Here is a 16,645-nt window from a genome sequence, read left to right as displayed (position 1 = left end):
TGAAAATCCTTTGCAGCCAATGAGGTCTGAAACCCATGGACATGACCCAATGTGGAGTTTCCTCCCTCAAGATGCTTTGCCAGGCCTTTACTGCAGCTGCCTTCAGCTGCTGCTTGTTCGTGGGTCTTTCTGCCTTCAGTCTTGTCTTCAGCAAGTGAGAAGCATGCTCTGTTGGGTTGAGATCAGGTGACTGACTTGGCCATTGAAGAACATCCCACCTCTTTGCCTTGAGAAACCCTTGGGTAGCTTTTGCTGTATATTTTGGGTCATTATCCATCTGCAAGATGAAGCGGTGTCCTATCAGTTTGGCAGCATTCGGCTGAATCTGAGCAGAAAGTATAGCCCGATACACTTCAGAATTCATCCTGCTGCTTTTATCAGCAGTCAGGTCATCAATAAACACCAGTGACCCCATTCCATTGGCAGTAGGGGTGCACGAAAGCCACTTACCTGGTCTCGCAGCTTGCTTCGCGGTGGGGGGGAGGCGCTTCGCTGCTCCCCCCGAAGTTCAGGCCGGGGGGGGGGAGGCTTCCCGCCTCGTCAGGCCGAAATTCAGGCCAGGGAGGAGGCGCCTCGCCTCGCCCGGCCACGAAATAAAAAGTTAGAAAAAAAATACACCCCCGTGATAGGCTACGTGACAATTAACGTAGCCTATCACGGCTGACTTTGCAAATCTAGCCGTGATAGGCTATGTTAATCGTCACATAGCCTATCACGGGGGCGTTGTGTTTTTTTTTACTTTTATTGGAATGGCGGCAGCAGCGGCAGCCGGTCAAAAGACCGGCTGCCACCTCTGCCCCTGTCGAAGACCTGCCGAACCGCTGCCGGGACCCGCCGCCGGGAGGGACATTCGGGAAAGGTAAGTCCCATCCCGGGGGGTGCGGGGTGGGGTGCGGAGAATTTCTCCCTGAAACTACTTTGGGGGGCCGAATACGTTGGCACTTGGCCCCCCAAAGTTTCGGGGAGAAATTCTCCCCCATCCCTAATTGGCAGCCATACATGCCCATGCCATAACACTGCCTCCACCATGTTTGACAGATGATGTGGTATGCTTTGGATCATGAGCTGTTCTTTTCCTTCTCCTTTTCTCTTCCCATCATTCTGGTACAAGTTAATCTTGGTCTCATCAGTCCAAAGAATCTTATTCCAGAACTGGGCAGGCTTTTTTAGGTGTTTGCTGGCAAAGGCTAATCTGGCCTTTCTGTTCTTGAGCATTACCAGTGGTTTGCACCTTGTTGTGAAGCCTCTGTATTTACATTCATAAAGCTGTCTCTTGACTGTAGATGTTGACAATGACACGCCTACCTCTGCAAGAGCGTTCTTAACCTGGCTAGATGTGAAAGGGTTCCTCTTCACCATGAGCAGAATTCTGCAGTCATCCACTTTAGTTGTCTTCCTTGGTCTTCCAGGCCTTTTGCTGTTGCTGAGCTTACCAGTTAATCCCTTCTTTTTCAGGATGTTCCAAACTGTTGTGTTGGCCACTCCCACTGTTTTTGCTATCTCTCTGATGTGTTTATCTTGTTTCCTCAGCCTAATGATGGCCTCCTTCACTCGCATGGACACCTCTTTGGGCCTCATGTTGGGAGATCCTGTGAACAGCTACCAAATGCAAATGTAACACTCAGAACCACCTCCAGGCCTTTTATCTGCTTGATTGGTCATGGGGCACCCAGGAAACAGGCCACACCTGGCCATGCAGCTGCTTCTCAACCATTCCTTCCATTACTTACGAGCCACCAACGATGTGTGTGTGTGTGTGTGTGTGCCATTGGCTGTACTTCCTGAATGGTTAGTGCCCCACTTTTGTCAAACCCCTTGAATTACAGCTGAAAGTCCTGACTTTGCTCCCATCTGGGTGTGTTTCCTTTCAACTTCAATATCGTGGTGTACAGAGGCCAACTGCCAAAACAGTTATCCTTGTTCCAATATTTCTGGCCCTGACTGTATCTTGCATGGCTGATGACAAATTCTCAGATGGATGCCATCTGGACTTAGTCATTTGTTTACTTTTAATTTGCCGATATGGTCTAGAATTTCACAGAATCATAGCATAGTAGGGTTGGAGGGATAAGGAATTCTTTTTAAACAAGCAATGCGTGGAAGCGGAAGAAGATAATAGAATAGGAAGGACAAGAGACCTCTTCCAGAAAATTAGAAACATCGGAGGTAAATTCCAGGCAAAAATGGGTATGATCAAAAACAAAGATGGCAAGGACCTAACAGAAGCAGAAGAGATCAAGAAAAGGTGGCAAGAATATACCGAAGATCTGTATAGGAAGGATAATAATATCGGGGATAGATTTGACGGTGTGGTCAGTGAGCTAGAGCCAGACATCCTGAAGAGTGAAGTTGAATGGGCCTTAAGAAGCATTGCTAATAACAAGGCAGCAGGAGATGACAGTATCTGAGCTGAACTGTTTAAAATCTTGCAAGATGATGCTGTCAAGGTGATGCATGCCATATGCCAGCAAATTTGGAAAACCCAAGAATGGCCAACAAAAAATCAACTTATATCACCATACCAAAAAAGGGAAGCACCAAAGAATGTTCAAACTATCGAACAGTGGCACTTTTTTCACATGCCAGTAAGGTCATGCTCAAGATCTTGCAAGGTAGACTCCAGCAATTCATGGAACGAGAATTGCCAGATGTACAAGCTGGGTTTAGAAAAGGCAGAGGAACTCGAGACCAAATTGCCAATATCCGCTGGATAATGGAGAAAGCCAGGGAGTTTCAGAAAAACATCTATTTCTGTTTTATTGACTATTCTAAAACCTTTGACTGTGTGGATCATAAATTGTGGCAAGTTCTTGGTGGTATGGAGATACCAAGTCATCTTGTCTGCCTCCTGAGGAATCTGTAGAACGACCAAGTAGCAACGGTAAGAACAGACCACGGATCAACGGACTGGTTTAAGATTGGGAAAGGAGTACAGCAGGGTTGTATACTCTCACCCTACCTATTCAACCTGTATGCAGAACACATCATGTGATGTGCTTTGCTTGTTGAAGCCAAGGCTGGAGTTAAAATCGCTGGAAGAAACATTAACAATCTCCGATATGCAGATGATACCACTTTGGTGGCTGAAAGCGAGGAGGAGCTGAGGAACCTCATGAAAAAGGTGAAAGAAGAAAGTGCAAAAGTTGGGTTGCAGTTAAACCTCAAAAAACCCAAGATTATGGCAACCAGCTTGATTGATAACTGGCAAATAGAGGGAGAAAACGTGGAGGCAGTGACAGACTTTGTCTTTCTAGGCACAAAGATTACTGCAGACACTGACTGCAGCCAGGAAATCAGAAGACGTTTACTTCTTGGGAGGAGAGCAATGACAAATCTTGACAAAATAGTTAAGAGCAAAGACATCACACTGACAACAAAGGTCCGCATAGTTAAAGCAATGGTATTCCCCATAGTAACCTATGGCTGCGAGAGCTGGACCATAAGGAAGGCTGAGCGAAGGAAGATAGATGCTTTTGAACTGTGGTGCTGGAGGAAAATTCTGAGAGTGCCTTGGACTGCAAGAAGATCAAACCAGTCCATACTCCAGGAAATAAAGCCAGACTGCTCACTTGAGGGAAGGATATTAAAGGCAAAACTGAAGTACTTTGTCCACATAATGAGAAGACAGAATACCCTGGAGAAGATGCTGATGCTAGGGAATGTGGAAGGCAAAAGGAAGAGGGGCCAACCAAGGGCAAGATGGATGGATGATATTCTGCAGGTGACGGACTCGACCTTGGGGGAGCTGGGGGTGGCGGTGGCCGACAGGAAGCTCTAGCGTGGGCTGGTCCATGAAGTCATGAAGAGTCAAAAGCGACTGAGTGAATGAACAACAGGGTTGGAGGGGGCCTATAAGACCATTGAGTCCAACCTCCTGCTCAGTGCAGGAATCCAAGTCAAAGCATCCTTGACAAGTGGCTGTCCAGCCTCATCTTGAATGCCTCCAGTGTGGGAGAGCCCACCACCACCCTAGGGAATTGGTTCCATTGTCGTATTGCTCTAACAGTCAGGAAGATTTTCCTGATGTTCAGAATCTGGCTTCCTGTCACTTGAGCCCATTATTCCATGTCCTGAATTCTGGGATGATCGAGAAGAGATCCTGGCCTTCCTCTCTGTGACAACCTTTCAAGTACTTGAAGAGCGCTATCCTGTCTCCCCTCAGTCTTCTCTTCTCAAGGCTAAACAGGCCCAGTTCTTTCAGTCTCTCCTCATTGGGCTTTGTTTCCAGTCCCCTGATCATCTTTGTTGCCCTCCTCTGAACCCTCTCCAGTTTGTCTGCATCCTTCTTAAAGTGTGGTTCTCAGAACTGGACACAGTACTCCAGATGAGGCCTAACCAGTGCTGAGTAGAGGGGAACTAGTACTTCCCGGGATTTGGAAGCTATACTTCTATCAATGCAGCCCAAGATAGCATTTGCCTTTTTTGCAGCCATATCACATTGTTGGCTCATATTCAGCTTGTGATCAACAACAATTCCAAGATCCTTCTTGCTTATTGTTGAGCCAAGTATCCCCCATCTTGTAACTGTGCAGTTGGTTTCTTCTTCCTAGGTGCAGAACGTGGCATTTCTCCCTATTAAATGTCATTCTGTTGTTTTCTGCCCAGTGCTCCAGCCTCTCAAGATCACTTTGAATTTTGTTTCTGTCTTCCAGGATGTAAGCTATCCCACCCAATTTTGTATCATCTGCAAATTTGATAAGCATTCCCTGCTTCTTCTCTTTTCAGCACTATTTCCCTCAGTTCCTCAGACTCCCTTCCTGAAAACATATGTGTTTGGGCACAGGCAACTGCCCTACATTTTCTGCAGTGAAGATAGATGCAAAGAAAGCCTCTCGGGAGAGAAAGGCGGCTTAGCAGAGCACAAGAAACTGACCCAGCAGCGGGGCTCCTCTGACTCTGCAGAACCAGGCCTTGTCCCATGCAGGGAGTGTGCCTTGAAATACTGATGGGGTGCTCCTTAAAGCCTTCATCCAGTGGGAGAGTGGCCAGTCCGAACCTGCCCAGAGCAGTAGTGAGGGAAAGCCCTTGTGAGCACAGGAAGCCTTCATGCAAACACAGAGCGCTGCGCCTCGCTGCTGCCAGCTCCTTACCACTGGGGAGCTCCTTGGGGGGCGGGCGGGAGGCAGCTGCGCGGGGCCCAGGGAATGGCCGCCTCGGGACTTAGTCCTTGCTCCCGCGGGCTCCGCTGCCCTCCTCCCCTGGCCTGGCTCCCCGAGGGCACGAGGACCATCTGCGGCACCCAGAAGCGAAGACCCCTCTTTCGGAGGGGCGAGGGCTCCCGCGGTACCTTCGAGTTCACCGAGACAGAGATGCAGCCCGTTCGACAGAGCCGCGCCCACAGGGCTGTAGCGCAAGCGGCGCCTGCAAGCGGCGCCTGCACCTGCGGCGGCGTGGCAGAGCCCCCGCCCCCGCCTGCCTGCGGAAGGTCCCGGATTCCTCAGTCGCCCCCGCCGCCGCGGCAGCTCCAGGAGAGCGCCCAGCCCGACACCCGCCAGGGGCAGCCGCCGCTGCCAGTAGTGTCGCTGATCCCGGGCTCCGTGGGTCGGGCTCCGTCGAAGGCGCTTCCCGCGCTCCCGCGGTGCGCCGTCCTCGGGCCCGGCCCGGCCCGGCCCGGCGCGGCGCGTCTTCCTCCTCTCTGCAGAAAGAAGCCTACAGTGGGGATGCGGCGGGCGGGGGGACGATGGACAGCAGCGCCGGGAAGGGCGCGGCGCTGGGCCTGTCCGGGAGGTGAACAGCCGGCCTGCCAGATTCCCCACCGGTGGCCAGGCACGTAGCCAGTTCTGGCCAGTGCCCCACACTTTGGGCCCCCTAACCTCTCCGAGAAGCCTTTGCAGCAGGGCCTCCAGCTCCCTCTGCACAGATGGTTGACAGCTCCAGCTGCAGCCGTCTGAGCCTGCTGGGAAGGCCGGGGGGGGGGGGGGGAGCCCAGCGCGGTCTGCTGCAATCTCGTGTTTCACGTTGCCAGCCTACCAGGTTTTCCGGAGGCGGCAACGGCGCACAGTTCGAGCTCGCCGCAGAAGAGGGCCTGGGCGGCGGCTCCTTCCCACAGCCGCCCTCCTCCCGCGCAGAAGAGTGTGCTCGGTCCCCAGGCGTGCAGGGCCTGCCCCGGGGTGGCTTGTTCTGCCGCGCATGCAGCATGGCCGGCACCCCCGGGCACCCGGCTGGCTCCCTTGGCTGGCCGGTCGGCGCAGCGCCTCCAACCCCGGCGGAAGCACCCGCAGGGCCAGCAGCGCAGGAGGGAGCCCCGGCGCGCACGGGGGAGGCCCTGGCCAGCTGCGCCCTGGCGGGCGGCGGCGAGGAGAAGGGTCGCCCTCGGAAGGAGTTCGGGAGACCCGAGCTCCGGCCCGTTCCCCTGTCGCCGCTGCCTGTGCGCCGCTTCTGCTCCGTCGGGGTGGTGGAGGAGCTGCGGCGGCGGCCGCGGTCGGGGTGGGGGTCCCCGGACGAGGGCCCCGAAGGGCCGGCCTTGCCGAGATGGAGGGGCGGCGTGCCCGGAAGCGCCGGGGGGAGCTGCTGCGTTCCCTCTCGGGGAGGGGCACTGCACAGGGAGCGCGCAACGCGCTGCTTCATCCAGGGCGCCCCCGGTGTGGCCGGCCGGCTACTGGGAAGAGGCTCACTGGCTTTGTCCTTCCGCTTTGTTCGCCGTCTCGTGTTGATGCACTGCAACCTTCCCTGGGGGCAGGAGGCACCCCGCGGAGACCGACGAAAGAAAAGAAACGCGGCCACCCCGAGAGCGGCAGCCCCGTCCGCCGGCGCCGGCGCCAGGGCCGCGGCTGGTGCCCTCGGCACCCTCGCCCTGCTCAACACGCTGGGGGGCCCGGCCAAGGGAGCAGCCGCGCCCCCTTCCTTGGGGCGGGCAGCTCCAGGACAGGCTCCGGCATGCCGTTTGGGCAGAAGGAGAGCGAATTCCCAGGGGGTGGGCCTGGACATTGCCCCGGCCCCCCAGCTCCGCCCTCCCCTTCCTGCGAGCAGGCAGCCCCCGAGAGCCTAGGGCGCGGCCGGCTGCGGCTGATCCGCGCGACCAGCCGCCGGGAGCAGCTCGGCTTCCTGCCCTCCCACTTCCTTTCTGGAGACTCACCAACCAGAGAATTTTTATGCCTCCCGTTTTTGGGCAGCGGCAGCGGATCCTCCAGCCGGCCATCTTGGCGCCTTAGAAATAAAGCGGCGGCCCCAGTATTATGCGCGCCTCCGCCAGGACCCCCCCGCAGCCGCTGCAGCCGCCCCTGTCGCGCATCTGAGCCCCGCCCCGCCCCCGCCGGCCTCCTGCTCCAGCCCAGCAGCACAGCCCCGCCCGGCCAGGCCGCCAGGATGCGCCGAGAAGACCCCCCGCTCCCGCTGACGCCGCTCCTGGCGCTGCTCCTGGCCCTGGGTGAGTCGGGCCTGCCAAGGCCGGGCAGGGTGGAGGTTCTGGCCCGCGAGCGGCGGCAGCACGGTGAGGGCGGGGGTGGGCTGGGGCTGCTGCTGCTGGGGGACATCTGGGGCCGAGGGCTGCTGCCCTGTGCGGGGGAGCGCAGCTGCGCGGCGGCGGCTGGGACTCAAGACCGTGTGCGCACGGGGTGGTGGTTGGGGAAGGGACTGGTTCTTTTGGGGAGGGCCTCCTCTTGACATGATGCCCACCCGGGTGCCTTTGCTGGCTGCGAGTCCGCAGAGAAGCCGCCCGCCCAGCGGACGCGGTGCCGGGGGCGGCACTTCTGGTGGGCTCGGAGGTCCGCGAGGCTCCTCTCTCCCCTGGGCGAGCCGGCCACTCGGCCACCTGTAACCACCAGAAGCTCCGTTTGCCGGCCACCACTGGCTAGGGGCGTCCGCTCGCCTTCCCCGACTTGCTAGCCTCGGTCCGCCCGCCCACCCGCTCCAAGCCCGACTCTCTCTCTCCGTCTCTCGGTGTCCCCCCTGGGGCCGGGGGGGTCTCGGGGTTCGTTCAGCGGCAGCCGCAGCCCCTTCCTAGCCCCGGTTTCAGAGGTGGCGAGAGAAGGGCTTGGCTCAGGCCCCGAGTGTGGTCATGGGGGGTGCAAGACTGAAGCGGGGCCTGCCCCGTCCAGAGCTCCCACTCCCAGGCCTTCGGCTGTAACGGGGCAGCCCCCCGCCCGGCTCGGCTCACACAACCCCGCTGGCCTGCCACCCCCCCCCCCGCTGGCTGCCCCCGCCTAAGAAAGAGAAGCGCGCGATGGCTTTGCAAAGGCTGACGAGACGGGGGGGTGTAACCCCTCTGCCTGGCTGGGAGTCCGGCGAGGTCTCCGGCAGCCCCTTCAGGCGACCATCTGCAGATCCAAGCGCAACGCGAGGAGGGCGCATGCCCCTGCGAGGGACCGCTCCCGCTTGCAGTCACCGCGGCGCGGCCAGAGACTCGCTCGGCACCGCGGAGAGCAGCGGCATGTGCGGCTGAGCGGGGCGGGGGGCGGGGCGGGGGCTGGCGCCGGCGAAGGGAGGGTGAGCCGCGGCCGGTTCGAAGAGCGCCTCCCCGCCCGGCCGCCCCCTTGCCGGGCTGGCTCGGACGGGCCCGTGGCGCCGGGCTGCGAAGGCAGGCTGAGAGCAGGAGGCCCCCGCAGGGACGCGCTCGGCGCCGCTGCCCCTGGGCCGGTCACCCGGAGTAGCCGCCCCGCTGGGAGAGCGGCTGGTGCTGCTGGGGCAGAGGCCAAAGCGAGCCCGCGTGGGATGGCGAGCCCGAGTCCTGCCGCCCCGGGAGCGGCCTCCCGCCTGCCGCCACCCCTCGCCCCGCCGCGGAGGCAGCGGCCCTTTCCCCAGGGGGCAGCCGTGGGCTGCTCCGCCTCGCCGGCTGAGTCTCGGACCGGAGCAGAGCGGCGTTCAGCGCCACTGCCGGGGGCGGTGGAGGTCGAGAAGCGGAGCTCTGGCCAGGCGAGGGCGATCCCTTCCTCCCCGCGCCGCCAAGAGCGAGCCCATCCCCTCCGGGTGCCCCCCGGCCGCCCGCACCCAGGAGGGAGGGAGCGGCAGGGCGGAGCGAGAACGCTGGGCGGGCCGAAGGACCGTCTCCCCCGCCAGAACGAAAAGCAGGGCGGGAGCCGCTCCTTGCCCCCTCCAAGGGACGGAGCCTCAGCCACAGCCCGACGGGGGCGAGGCACGCGCAGGCCTGGGAGGCGGACTGCCTGTTGCCAGGGCCGGCGCCGGCGCGGGCGGGGGCCCCTGGCAAAGGCCGTGGGCCAAGGGCGGCCACCCCACCGCTCCAGCGCTCGTCCCAGAATACCGGTGGACGGCGTGCTTGCAGCCGGGATCCTGTCTGAGCTTCATTTTGAATTCCTTGTTGGACCGCAGAGTCTCCCCACATGTCAAACAGACTTCTGGGGAGTCCCTGCCCAAAGGTGCAGAGCAAGGAGTTAAGAACCTCAGAAAAGCCCTGAAGCTGGATCAGAGCGAAGGCCCTCCACTCTCTCCACACCAGGCATCATGTTGTACTCCGTGCTCCCCCCACCCTACCCCGGCCACCTTGTTTCTAAGCGGAACAGCCCCGCGCATTGTGACCTTTCCTCAGAGGGACACTGCTCCAGTCCCTTGATCACGCGGGTTGCCCTTTTCGGGACCTTCTCCAGCTCAACAATACATTTTTTTGTGGTGAGATGCTGTACATAGTAGTCCACGTGTGGTCGCATCATAGATTTGCATAAGGGCAACGCGAGCTTGATAGTTTCCTTTTCAGTCCCTTCCGTAATGATCCTCAGCCTGGAATTCGTCTCTTGCACAGCAGCCGCACACTGGTTGCAGGACTGGCCCAAGACACCTTCCTGCATGAGGCGGATCAGCAAATGGGGCCCTCCCCCACCCCCATTAAGGTGCATAGGACTCAAAGCTAACAAAACTATTTTGGCACCCTGAAGCAGAAAATCCTGCCCCCACCCCCACAGCAGTAAAAGTACAATAAATAATAATAATAATAATAATAATAATATTATATTGATAATGAACAATTCGTTGCCTTTTTGTGAGACCAAAAATCTTCTGCTTGGGTGGCTGCCACACTCTGCCTAAGGGCAGGACTGGCCCTGCTGAGTCAGCATTCTCACTGAGCTCTCCACCTTAGTCCAAAGGTCCCTTTCCTGGCGAGCTCAGACCCCATCAGCGCAAACATGAAGCAGGGCTTTTCGCCCCAAGGTGCATCACTTTACACTTGCTTACATTGAACTGCGCTTGCCATTCAGTGCCCATCCCCCGCGTCTGGGGAGATCCTGCTGGCGGTCTGGGCTGTCCCTTTTTGTCTTAACCACTCCCGATAATTTGGCGTTGTCAGCAAATGCGGCCGCCTCCCCCACAGCTCCAGATCATCTTCACACAACCCAGCAAGAACAACTCAGGTTTCTGGGGGACCCCACCGCTTCCAGACTGCAGTGTTTCCTCGGAGCTGCTGCCTGGCACCGTTGCAGCCAGCATCTGTGCCCCCGGTATGCCCGAGGGCTGGGTGGCTGCAGCGGTGGCCAGATGTGGCTGGGCTCAGGGCGGGGCGGGGCAGGATAAGCTGCTTGTTGCCTGTGGTGGAGCAGGAGACGAGGACCGAGGTGAGGCCGCCGCCGTCTCTCCCTGGCAGTGCCGAGCAGCCCGGCCATGGAGGTGATGGCTCCCGCCACCATCTACGCCCTGAACGGCTCCTCCGTCCGCCTCAGCTGCACTTTCAACTCCTGCTACCAAGTGGAGAAGAAGCAGTTCTCCCTCAACTGGACCTACCAGAGATGTGACAACTGTTCGGAAGAGCCGGTGAGTGTCTGGAGCTCTGCGCCGCCAGGCCCTCGGCCCGCGCTCCCGCACGCCGGCCCGCCCTCGCCCTCGGCCCGCGCTCCCGCACGCCGGCCCGCCCTCGCCCTCGGCCCGCGCTCCCGCACGCCGGCCCGCCCTCGCCCTCGGCCCGCGCTCTCGCACGCCGGCCCGCCCTCGCCCTCGGCCCGCGCCCTCGCACGCCGGCCCGCCCTCGCCCTCGGCCCGCGCTCCCGCACGCCGGCCCGCCCTCGCCCTCGGCCCGCGCTCCCGCACGCCGGCCCGCCCTCGCCCTCGGCCCGCGCCCTCGCACGCCGGCCCGCCCTCGCCCTCGGCCCGCGCTCTCGCACGCCGGCCCGCCCTCGCCCTCGGCCCGCGCCCTCGCACGCCGGCCCGCCCTCGCCCTCGGCCCGCGCTCCCGCACGCCGGCCCGCCCTCGCCCTCGGCCCGCGCTCCCGCACGCCGGCCCGCCCTCGCCCTCGGCCCGCGCTCCCGCACGCCGGCCCGCCCTCGCCCTCGGCCCGCGCTCCCGCACGCCGGCCCGCCCTCGCCCTCGGCCCGCGCCCTCGCACGCCGGCCCGCCCTCGCCCTCGGCCCGCGCCCTCGCACGCCGGCCCGCCCTCGCCCTCGGCCCGCGCCCTCGCACGCCGGCCCGCCCTCGCCCTCGGCCCGCGCCCTCGCACGCCGGCCCGCCCTCGCCCTCGGCCCGCGCTCTCGCACGCCGGCCCGCCCTCGCCCTCGGCCCGCGCCCTCGCACGCCGGCCCGCCCTCGCCCTCGGCCCGCGCTCTCGCACGCCGGCCCGCCCTCGCCCTCGGCCCGCGCCCTCGCACGCCGGCCCGCCCTCGCTCTCGGCCCGCGCTCCCGCACGCCGGCCCGCCCTCGCCCTCGGCCCGCGCTCCCGCACGCCGGCCCGCCCTCGCCCTCGGCCCGCGCTCCCGCACGCCGGCCCGCCCTCGCCCTCGGCCCGCGCTCTCGCACGCCGGCCCGCCCTCGCCCTCGGCCCGCGCCCTCGCACGCCGGCCCGCCCTCGCCCTCGGCCCGCGCTCTCGCACGCCGGCCCGCCCTCGCCCTCGGCCCGCGCTCCCGCACGCCGGCCCGCCCTCGCCCTCGGCCCGCGCCCTCGCACGCCGGCCCGCCCTCGCCCTCGGCCCGCGCCCTCGCACGCCGGCCCGCCCTCGCCCTCGGCCCGCGCCCTCGCACGCCGGCCCGCCCTCGCCCTCGGCCCGCGCTCTCGCACGCCGGCCCGCCCTCGCCCTCGGCCCGCGCCCTCGCACGCCGGCCCGCCCTCGCCCTCGGCCCGCGCTCCCGCACGCCGGCCCGCCCTCGCCCTCGGCCCGCGCCCTCGCACGCCGGCCCGCCCTCGCCCTCGGCCCGCGCTCTCGCACGCCGGCCCGCCCTCGCCCTCGGCCCGCGCCCTCGCACGCCGGCCCGCCCTCGCCCTCGGCCCGCGCTCCCGCACGCCGGCCCGCCCTCGCCCTCGGCCCGCGCTCCCGCACGCCGGCCGGAGGCCCCCGCCCTGCTTGTGGACCGCGCCCAGAGACGGGCGGTGGCGCTGACGCGGAACGCCTGCCTAGAAGCTAAAGCCCCTCCTTGGAGGCCCTCTTCGCCCCTCCCGGGTTGCGGGGCGCGGCAGCAGCCACCCAGTCTCGGCGAGAGCCCAGAGTCCTGCGGCACCCGAAGCACCGAGCAAGGCGCTCGGGCGCAGGGGATTGCCGCGAGCACCGGCTCGGCCTTGACGGTGCTGCCGCTGCCCCGCTGCAACGGATCGACGCCGCCGCCCTTGGCCAGGCCGCATCAACGGCGAGGCACCCTCGCAGCTGCTCAGAGGCACCCTTTTCACCCCCCCCCCCAGTTCTTGCAGTTTAAACTGAAGGTTGTCCCCATGGAGCTGAATCGCTTTGGGGATCGCGTGGAGTTCACCGGGAACCCCACCAAGAACGACGTGTCCTTCACCCTCCACGACGTGCAGCTGGACGACGAGGGGATGTACCACTGCTACGTGATGAACCCACCCGACCGGCACAAAGGCCACGGCAAGATCAGCCTCAGAGTCATCACAGAAGGTCAGTGCGCAGGCTGGGGCCCCTCCGATTGCGCCCCCAGGCCCCAGGCCCAGTCGCGGCCTCACTCGCCCGCTACCGCAGCACGCTTGTCCTTCCTGCCGAGCGAGGCCTCCCGCAGTCCCCGCGGGAGCCCCCCCCCCCGCTGCTTTCCATGGTCTCGCATTTCCCTCCGCTTTCAGAGGGGAAAAGCCCCCCCGCTCCCCAGGCAAGTCCTCCAGCCCCCGCATACACCTGGGGAAGAGCCCACCTGCTGGAGACGCTGGCTGCGGCCGTGCTCCCGCCTGGAGTGGCGCCGACCCCCCGGCTGTGTCTCCACAGAGCCCCCGGAACGCGACTCCACCGTGGCCGTGATCGTGGGCGCCACGGTGGGCGGGCTCCTGGCCGTGGTGGCCCTGGTGCTGGTCGGCGTCAAGTGTGTGCGGCGGAAGAAGCAGCAGCGGCTGAGCACGGACGACCAGAAGACGGAGGAGGAGGGCAAGACGGACGGGGAAGGCAACCCCGAGGAAGGCGCCAAGTAGCGGGGCCCACCCCGGCCAGCCCCGCCCCCGCCTCTGGAGCCAGGATCCCCGCCACGGGCCAGAGAGCTCGGGGGCCCCTCTGCGCCCCCCACGTGCCCCCCGACCTCGCGCTGTCTAGCTGGACGCGGCCGGGCGCTGCGCTGCGCCCCTCTGAGGCGGGAAGGGAGCCGCCGGCGGGCGAGCCCCGGAACGGCAGCTGCTCCCTGTCGCAGCTGCAGATGGGCGGGATGGGTCCCATTTTGGGCGCAGGGCTCCTAGCGGGAGCGCCCTGGCTGCCCCTGCCCCTGCTGCTGCTGCTGCGGGTCTCTAGCCCCGCCTCGCCTCCCCGTGGAGTCTTCAAGGCTTGTTCCTTGGCCCCAGGAGACCGGGCACAGGGGCGTCCACGCAGGAAGCTCGGCCGAAAGGAGTGTGTGTGTGGGGGGGTCTTTTGAGGAGGGCCGATCCCGATGCCATGGGGTGGGAGCGGTGCTGAGAGGAAGAGCAGCTGTGCGGGGGGGACGGGAGCATTCGCGCTTGGGAGAGGACGGGGGCTGGGGGGCTTTCCTCTCCGACGCAGAAACTGCCACTTCTCGCCTTCCCCTACAAGAGCCAAGCACAACCCACAACTGCCAAGACAACTCACTGCCAGGAGGGTGGGCGGGGCAAAATGATGGCCCGCCCTGCAGGGCACATTGTGCATCCCCAGGTGACTGCCCCCGAACCGGGCATTGCCAGCTCACACCTGGCACTGCTGGAACGGGATCCGCTTATCCCCTCCCCTCCCCCCCACCTGCTGATATGCCCCACGCACAGCTGGGAGGGAGACAGGGTCTTTTTGGAGAGGGGGGATGAAGAGTGCTGGTTTGTTTCCTGCGTGGGTTCCCAGGTAGTTCTGCATATTGCCATGGGAACGATCATCGCTAAAGGCCCCCCGAGATGGACCAGGGACCCAGCTTGAACGGAGGGCCCGGCTCCTCTTCCTGGACACCCCTTCCCCCAGAAGTTGCCCTGGCCTCTGAACGCGCGCACCTGGCCAGGGCAGGTCCGCCAGCCGCTTGCTGCCAGCGAAGCTCTTTCGGGCTCTGGGCATGGCAGGGCTGGATCAGGCCGCCTCGCTGCTTGGTGCATTCTCGGCCCAGCAGTCCCGTCCTGACCCCTCTGCTCCTCCTGACGTGCAGCGCCAGCTGGGCTCGAGGGCTGGCAGCCGTCCCTGAAACCTCGGCCTTGCCTGGCCTTGCTGCCGCCCTTCTTGTTCAGAGGCCGGTGGACCTTCGGCCAAGCGGCTGTCGCCTGCCGGGCTCCTCCCGCGCGCCGCCCGTCCTGGGAACCGAAGGAATGGCGACGAGCCTCTCCCGAGGCCCAGAGCCCGCCGTCCTGGCGGCCAGCGCATGCCTCCCCCCGCTCCGCTCCGCCTGGGCTGCCTTGTCGCTGCCCTTGGTTGGCGTAGCTCTGTGGCAAGCAGCCCTGCGAAGGCCGCCGCCGCCTCTGCCCAGGGGGCCGGCTGGTTGGCCCCCTTCAGAGGAGGGCGGGGAGGGTCGTTTCTCCCGGGAAGCCCCTGCAGGGCAGGCAAGGGGCTCCGCGCGTGGGCTGGTGTCAGGGCCCGGCCTCGCCTCCCTTGAGCTGCCTCCGGCTCCGGCTCCGGCTCCGGCTCCTGCTCCGGCTCCGGCTCTGGCTCCGGCTCCGGCTCCGGCTCCCTCCCGGAATTGCACGTTACCGCCTGCTGGTCTGGCCAGCGGCGTCCGAGGACGCGCCTCCTGCTCGACGATGCTGTGCCATCTTTCTGTTCTTTCTTGTTTTGCCAGATCTGCAGTTCGGTTCTCACAAAAGCCTCAATACGGAATGGCTTCATTGCTCTTTGTGCATACACAGGAAGCAGTTTAGTTACAATTTGCACTGACTGGTTTTTGAGCTGCGATGTATTGGGAATTATTTCTCCGCCTGAGTCTGTCCAGGGGAATCAAGGAGTTGCGTGAAATAAAGCAGAACGCGCCTCTCAGAACAGATGTGACTCCCTTTCATTCCTGGGGCGACTGTACAGTGGGCGAGTCCAATGCATCCCTCCCTCAGCTTGAGTGGCGTAGACGAGGTGACCTCTGGGGGCTTCCCAGGGACGCCTGGCTCGTGGAATCTCAGGTGGAAGGGTTCTGAAGGCCATCTGGTCCACCCCGCCCCACAGGGAGGCAAGAGGAACAGAAGGCCTTACTTCTAGAGCATATGAAACAATAAAGTTCATAGTGCCTCTGAACAGGTGCAGAGTGCCTTTGAATAATCACAGCCTCCCCTGCACATCTAGGATTAGGGGATCTTCCTGTGGTGGTGCCAGAAGGGTCCTGCCAGAGCCCAGCCCTGCTTGGGCCAGTCTCGACCGCTTGTTCGGGTCTCCCACCGGGCTCGTGAGCCAAGGCGGCCATCGGCCTCTGTCTTGGAAACACAGCACCTGACAAAGGGCAGCCTGGAGGACTTCGGGAAGCGGCTGTGGGGAGGGCAGCGAGGTCACGGCCTCTTGCTGAACTGGCGCCGGCCAGGAGCGACACCAGCCTCCGCTCCGCCAGCCGCCGGACGCCGGGTTTTGCGTCCCGGACAATGTCAGGCAAAAACCCAAGCAGGGGACCTCGTGTGGATCTGGGGCCCGGGTGGTGCCGGGAGGAGCGCTCTTCCCTCACGCCCGAGGAGGCCGACAGACCCCCTCTGCAGCCGGGGCAGCCCCTGGATGCCGGGCGGCCGGTTCAGTTGCTCTTCGTTAAGCGCTTGTGGAATTATTAGACACAATTGGAGGCAGGAAGGGAGCAGCCTTGGAACAGAGCAGGGAGGGAGAGAAGGGGGCAGCGGGCGGGCGATGACTCCAGGAACAGACAAGCGCCCTGCGGGCCCGAGTGGGCCAGACCCGAGGCCGCCTCACCCGGCGGTCCGCTCCCACCGTGGCCAGACACCCGCGCGAGCAGGGCCTCCTGCTCAGGGGCCCCAGCAGCCGGCACTGGGAGGCGCCCCGCCTGCCCCGCGCCGTGGAGGCCGCACGTCGCCTGCCTGCCCAGGAGCCACTGTCCGCCGCCGCCGCCGCCGCCGCCGCCGCGAGTCTAGGATCGCCGCTTAAAACCACCTGAAAGCAGAAGTGAAGGGTACGTGAGGAACCCAGCCTGCCGGCCCGGCCCGGCCCGGCCCCTTCTTCCACCCCTCTCTCCGCCAGAGCAGCCGGTCGTGTTCCCGAGGGCAGCCCTTCAGGAAAGCCACTAGGCAATGCGGCCCCAAGGTTTCCCTCGGGGAAGGTCACAGCCCGCCCGGCCGGCCGCCCCCTCCGGCCGTTCCAGCGACTCTCCCGACCGCGGGGACGACGGAGACGAGCGAGAGAGCGTTGCTCCGCCGTCGAGGGAGGGACTCGCTCAGGGAGCCTCGGG

At 63.7% G+C, this 16,645-nt stretch overlaps 2 protein-coding genes across 2 annotated transcripts; both read left to right on the top strand.

The window, feature by feature from the left end:
• The first annotated feature begins 7,117 nt into the window (after positions 1–7,117).
• On the top strand, positions 7,118–15,250 carry SCN2B (sodium voltage-gated channel beta subunit 2). Its single transcript, XM_084860606.1, has 4 exons — positions 7,118–7,366; positions 10,529–10,695; positions 12,546–12,756; positions 13,075–15,250. Exons 1-4 carry the CDS (start codon positions 7,306–7,308, stop codon positions 13,272–13,274), a joined length of 639 nt encoding a protein of 212 aa, XP_084716732.1. The 5' UTR covers positions 7,118–7,305; the 3' UTR covers positions 13,275–15,250.
• LOC146340322 (uncharacterized) lies at positions 14,190–15,134 on the top strand. The gene has a single exon (XM_084860600.1). The coding sequence runs from the start codon at positions 14,190–14,192 to the stop codon at positions 15,132–15,134; it is 945 nt and encodes a 314-aa protein (XP_084716726.1).
• Positions 15,251–16,645: the final 1,395 nt, after the last annotated feature.

This window comes from Heloderma suspectum, chromosome 6, assembly GCF_057233095.1.
Source record: "Heloderma suspectum isolate Gila_16-S chromosome 6, 16-S_ref, whole genome shotgun sequence".
NCBI lineage: Eukaryota > Metazoa > Chordata > Lepidosauria > Squamata > Helodermatidae > Heloderma > Heloderma suspectum.
The sequence above is the reverse complement of the archived record's forward strand: the minus strand, read 5'-3'. Positions and strand labels throughout refer to the sequence as shown.

Bases quoted from the DNA above. Each gene is read 5' to 3' on its own strand.
- SCN2B (XM_084860606.1), top strand. From the start codon at position 7,306: ATGCGCCGAGAAGACCCCCCGCTCCCGCTGACGCCGCTCCTGGCGCTG. The intron at 7,367-10,528 runs GTGAGTCGGGCC...TCTCCCTGGCAG, and splicing joins GGCGCTGCTCCTGGCCCTGG to TGCCGAGCAGCCCGGCCATG. The intron at 12,757-13,074 runs GTCAGTGCGCAG...GTGTCTCCACAG, and splicing joins CCTCAGAGTCATCACAGAAG to AGCCCCCGGAACGCGACTCC.
- LOC146340322 (XM_084860600.1), top strand. From the start codon at position 14,190: ATGGACCAGGGACCCAGCTTGAACGGAGGGCCCGGCTCCTCTTCCTGG.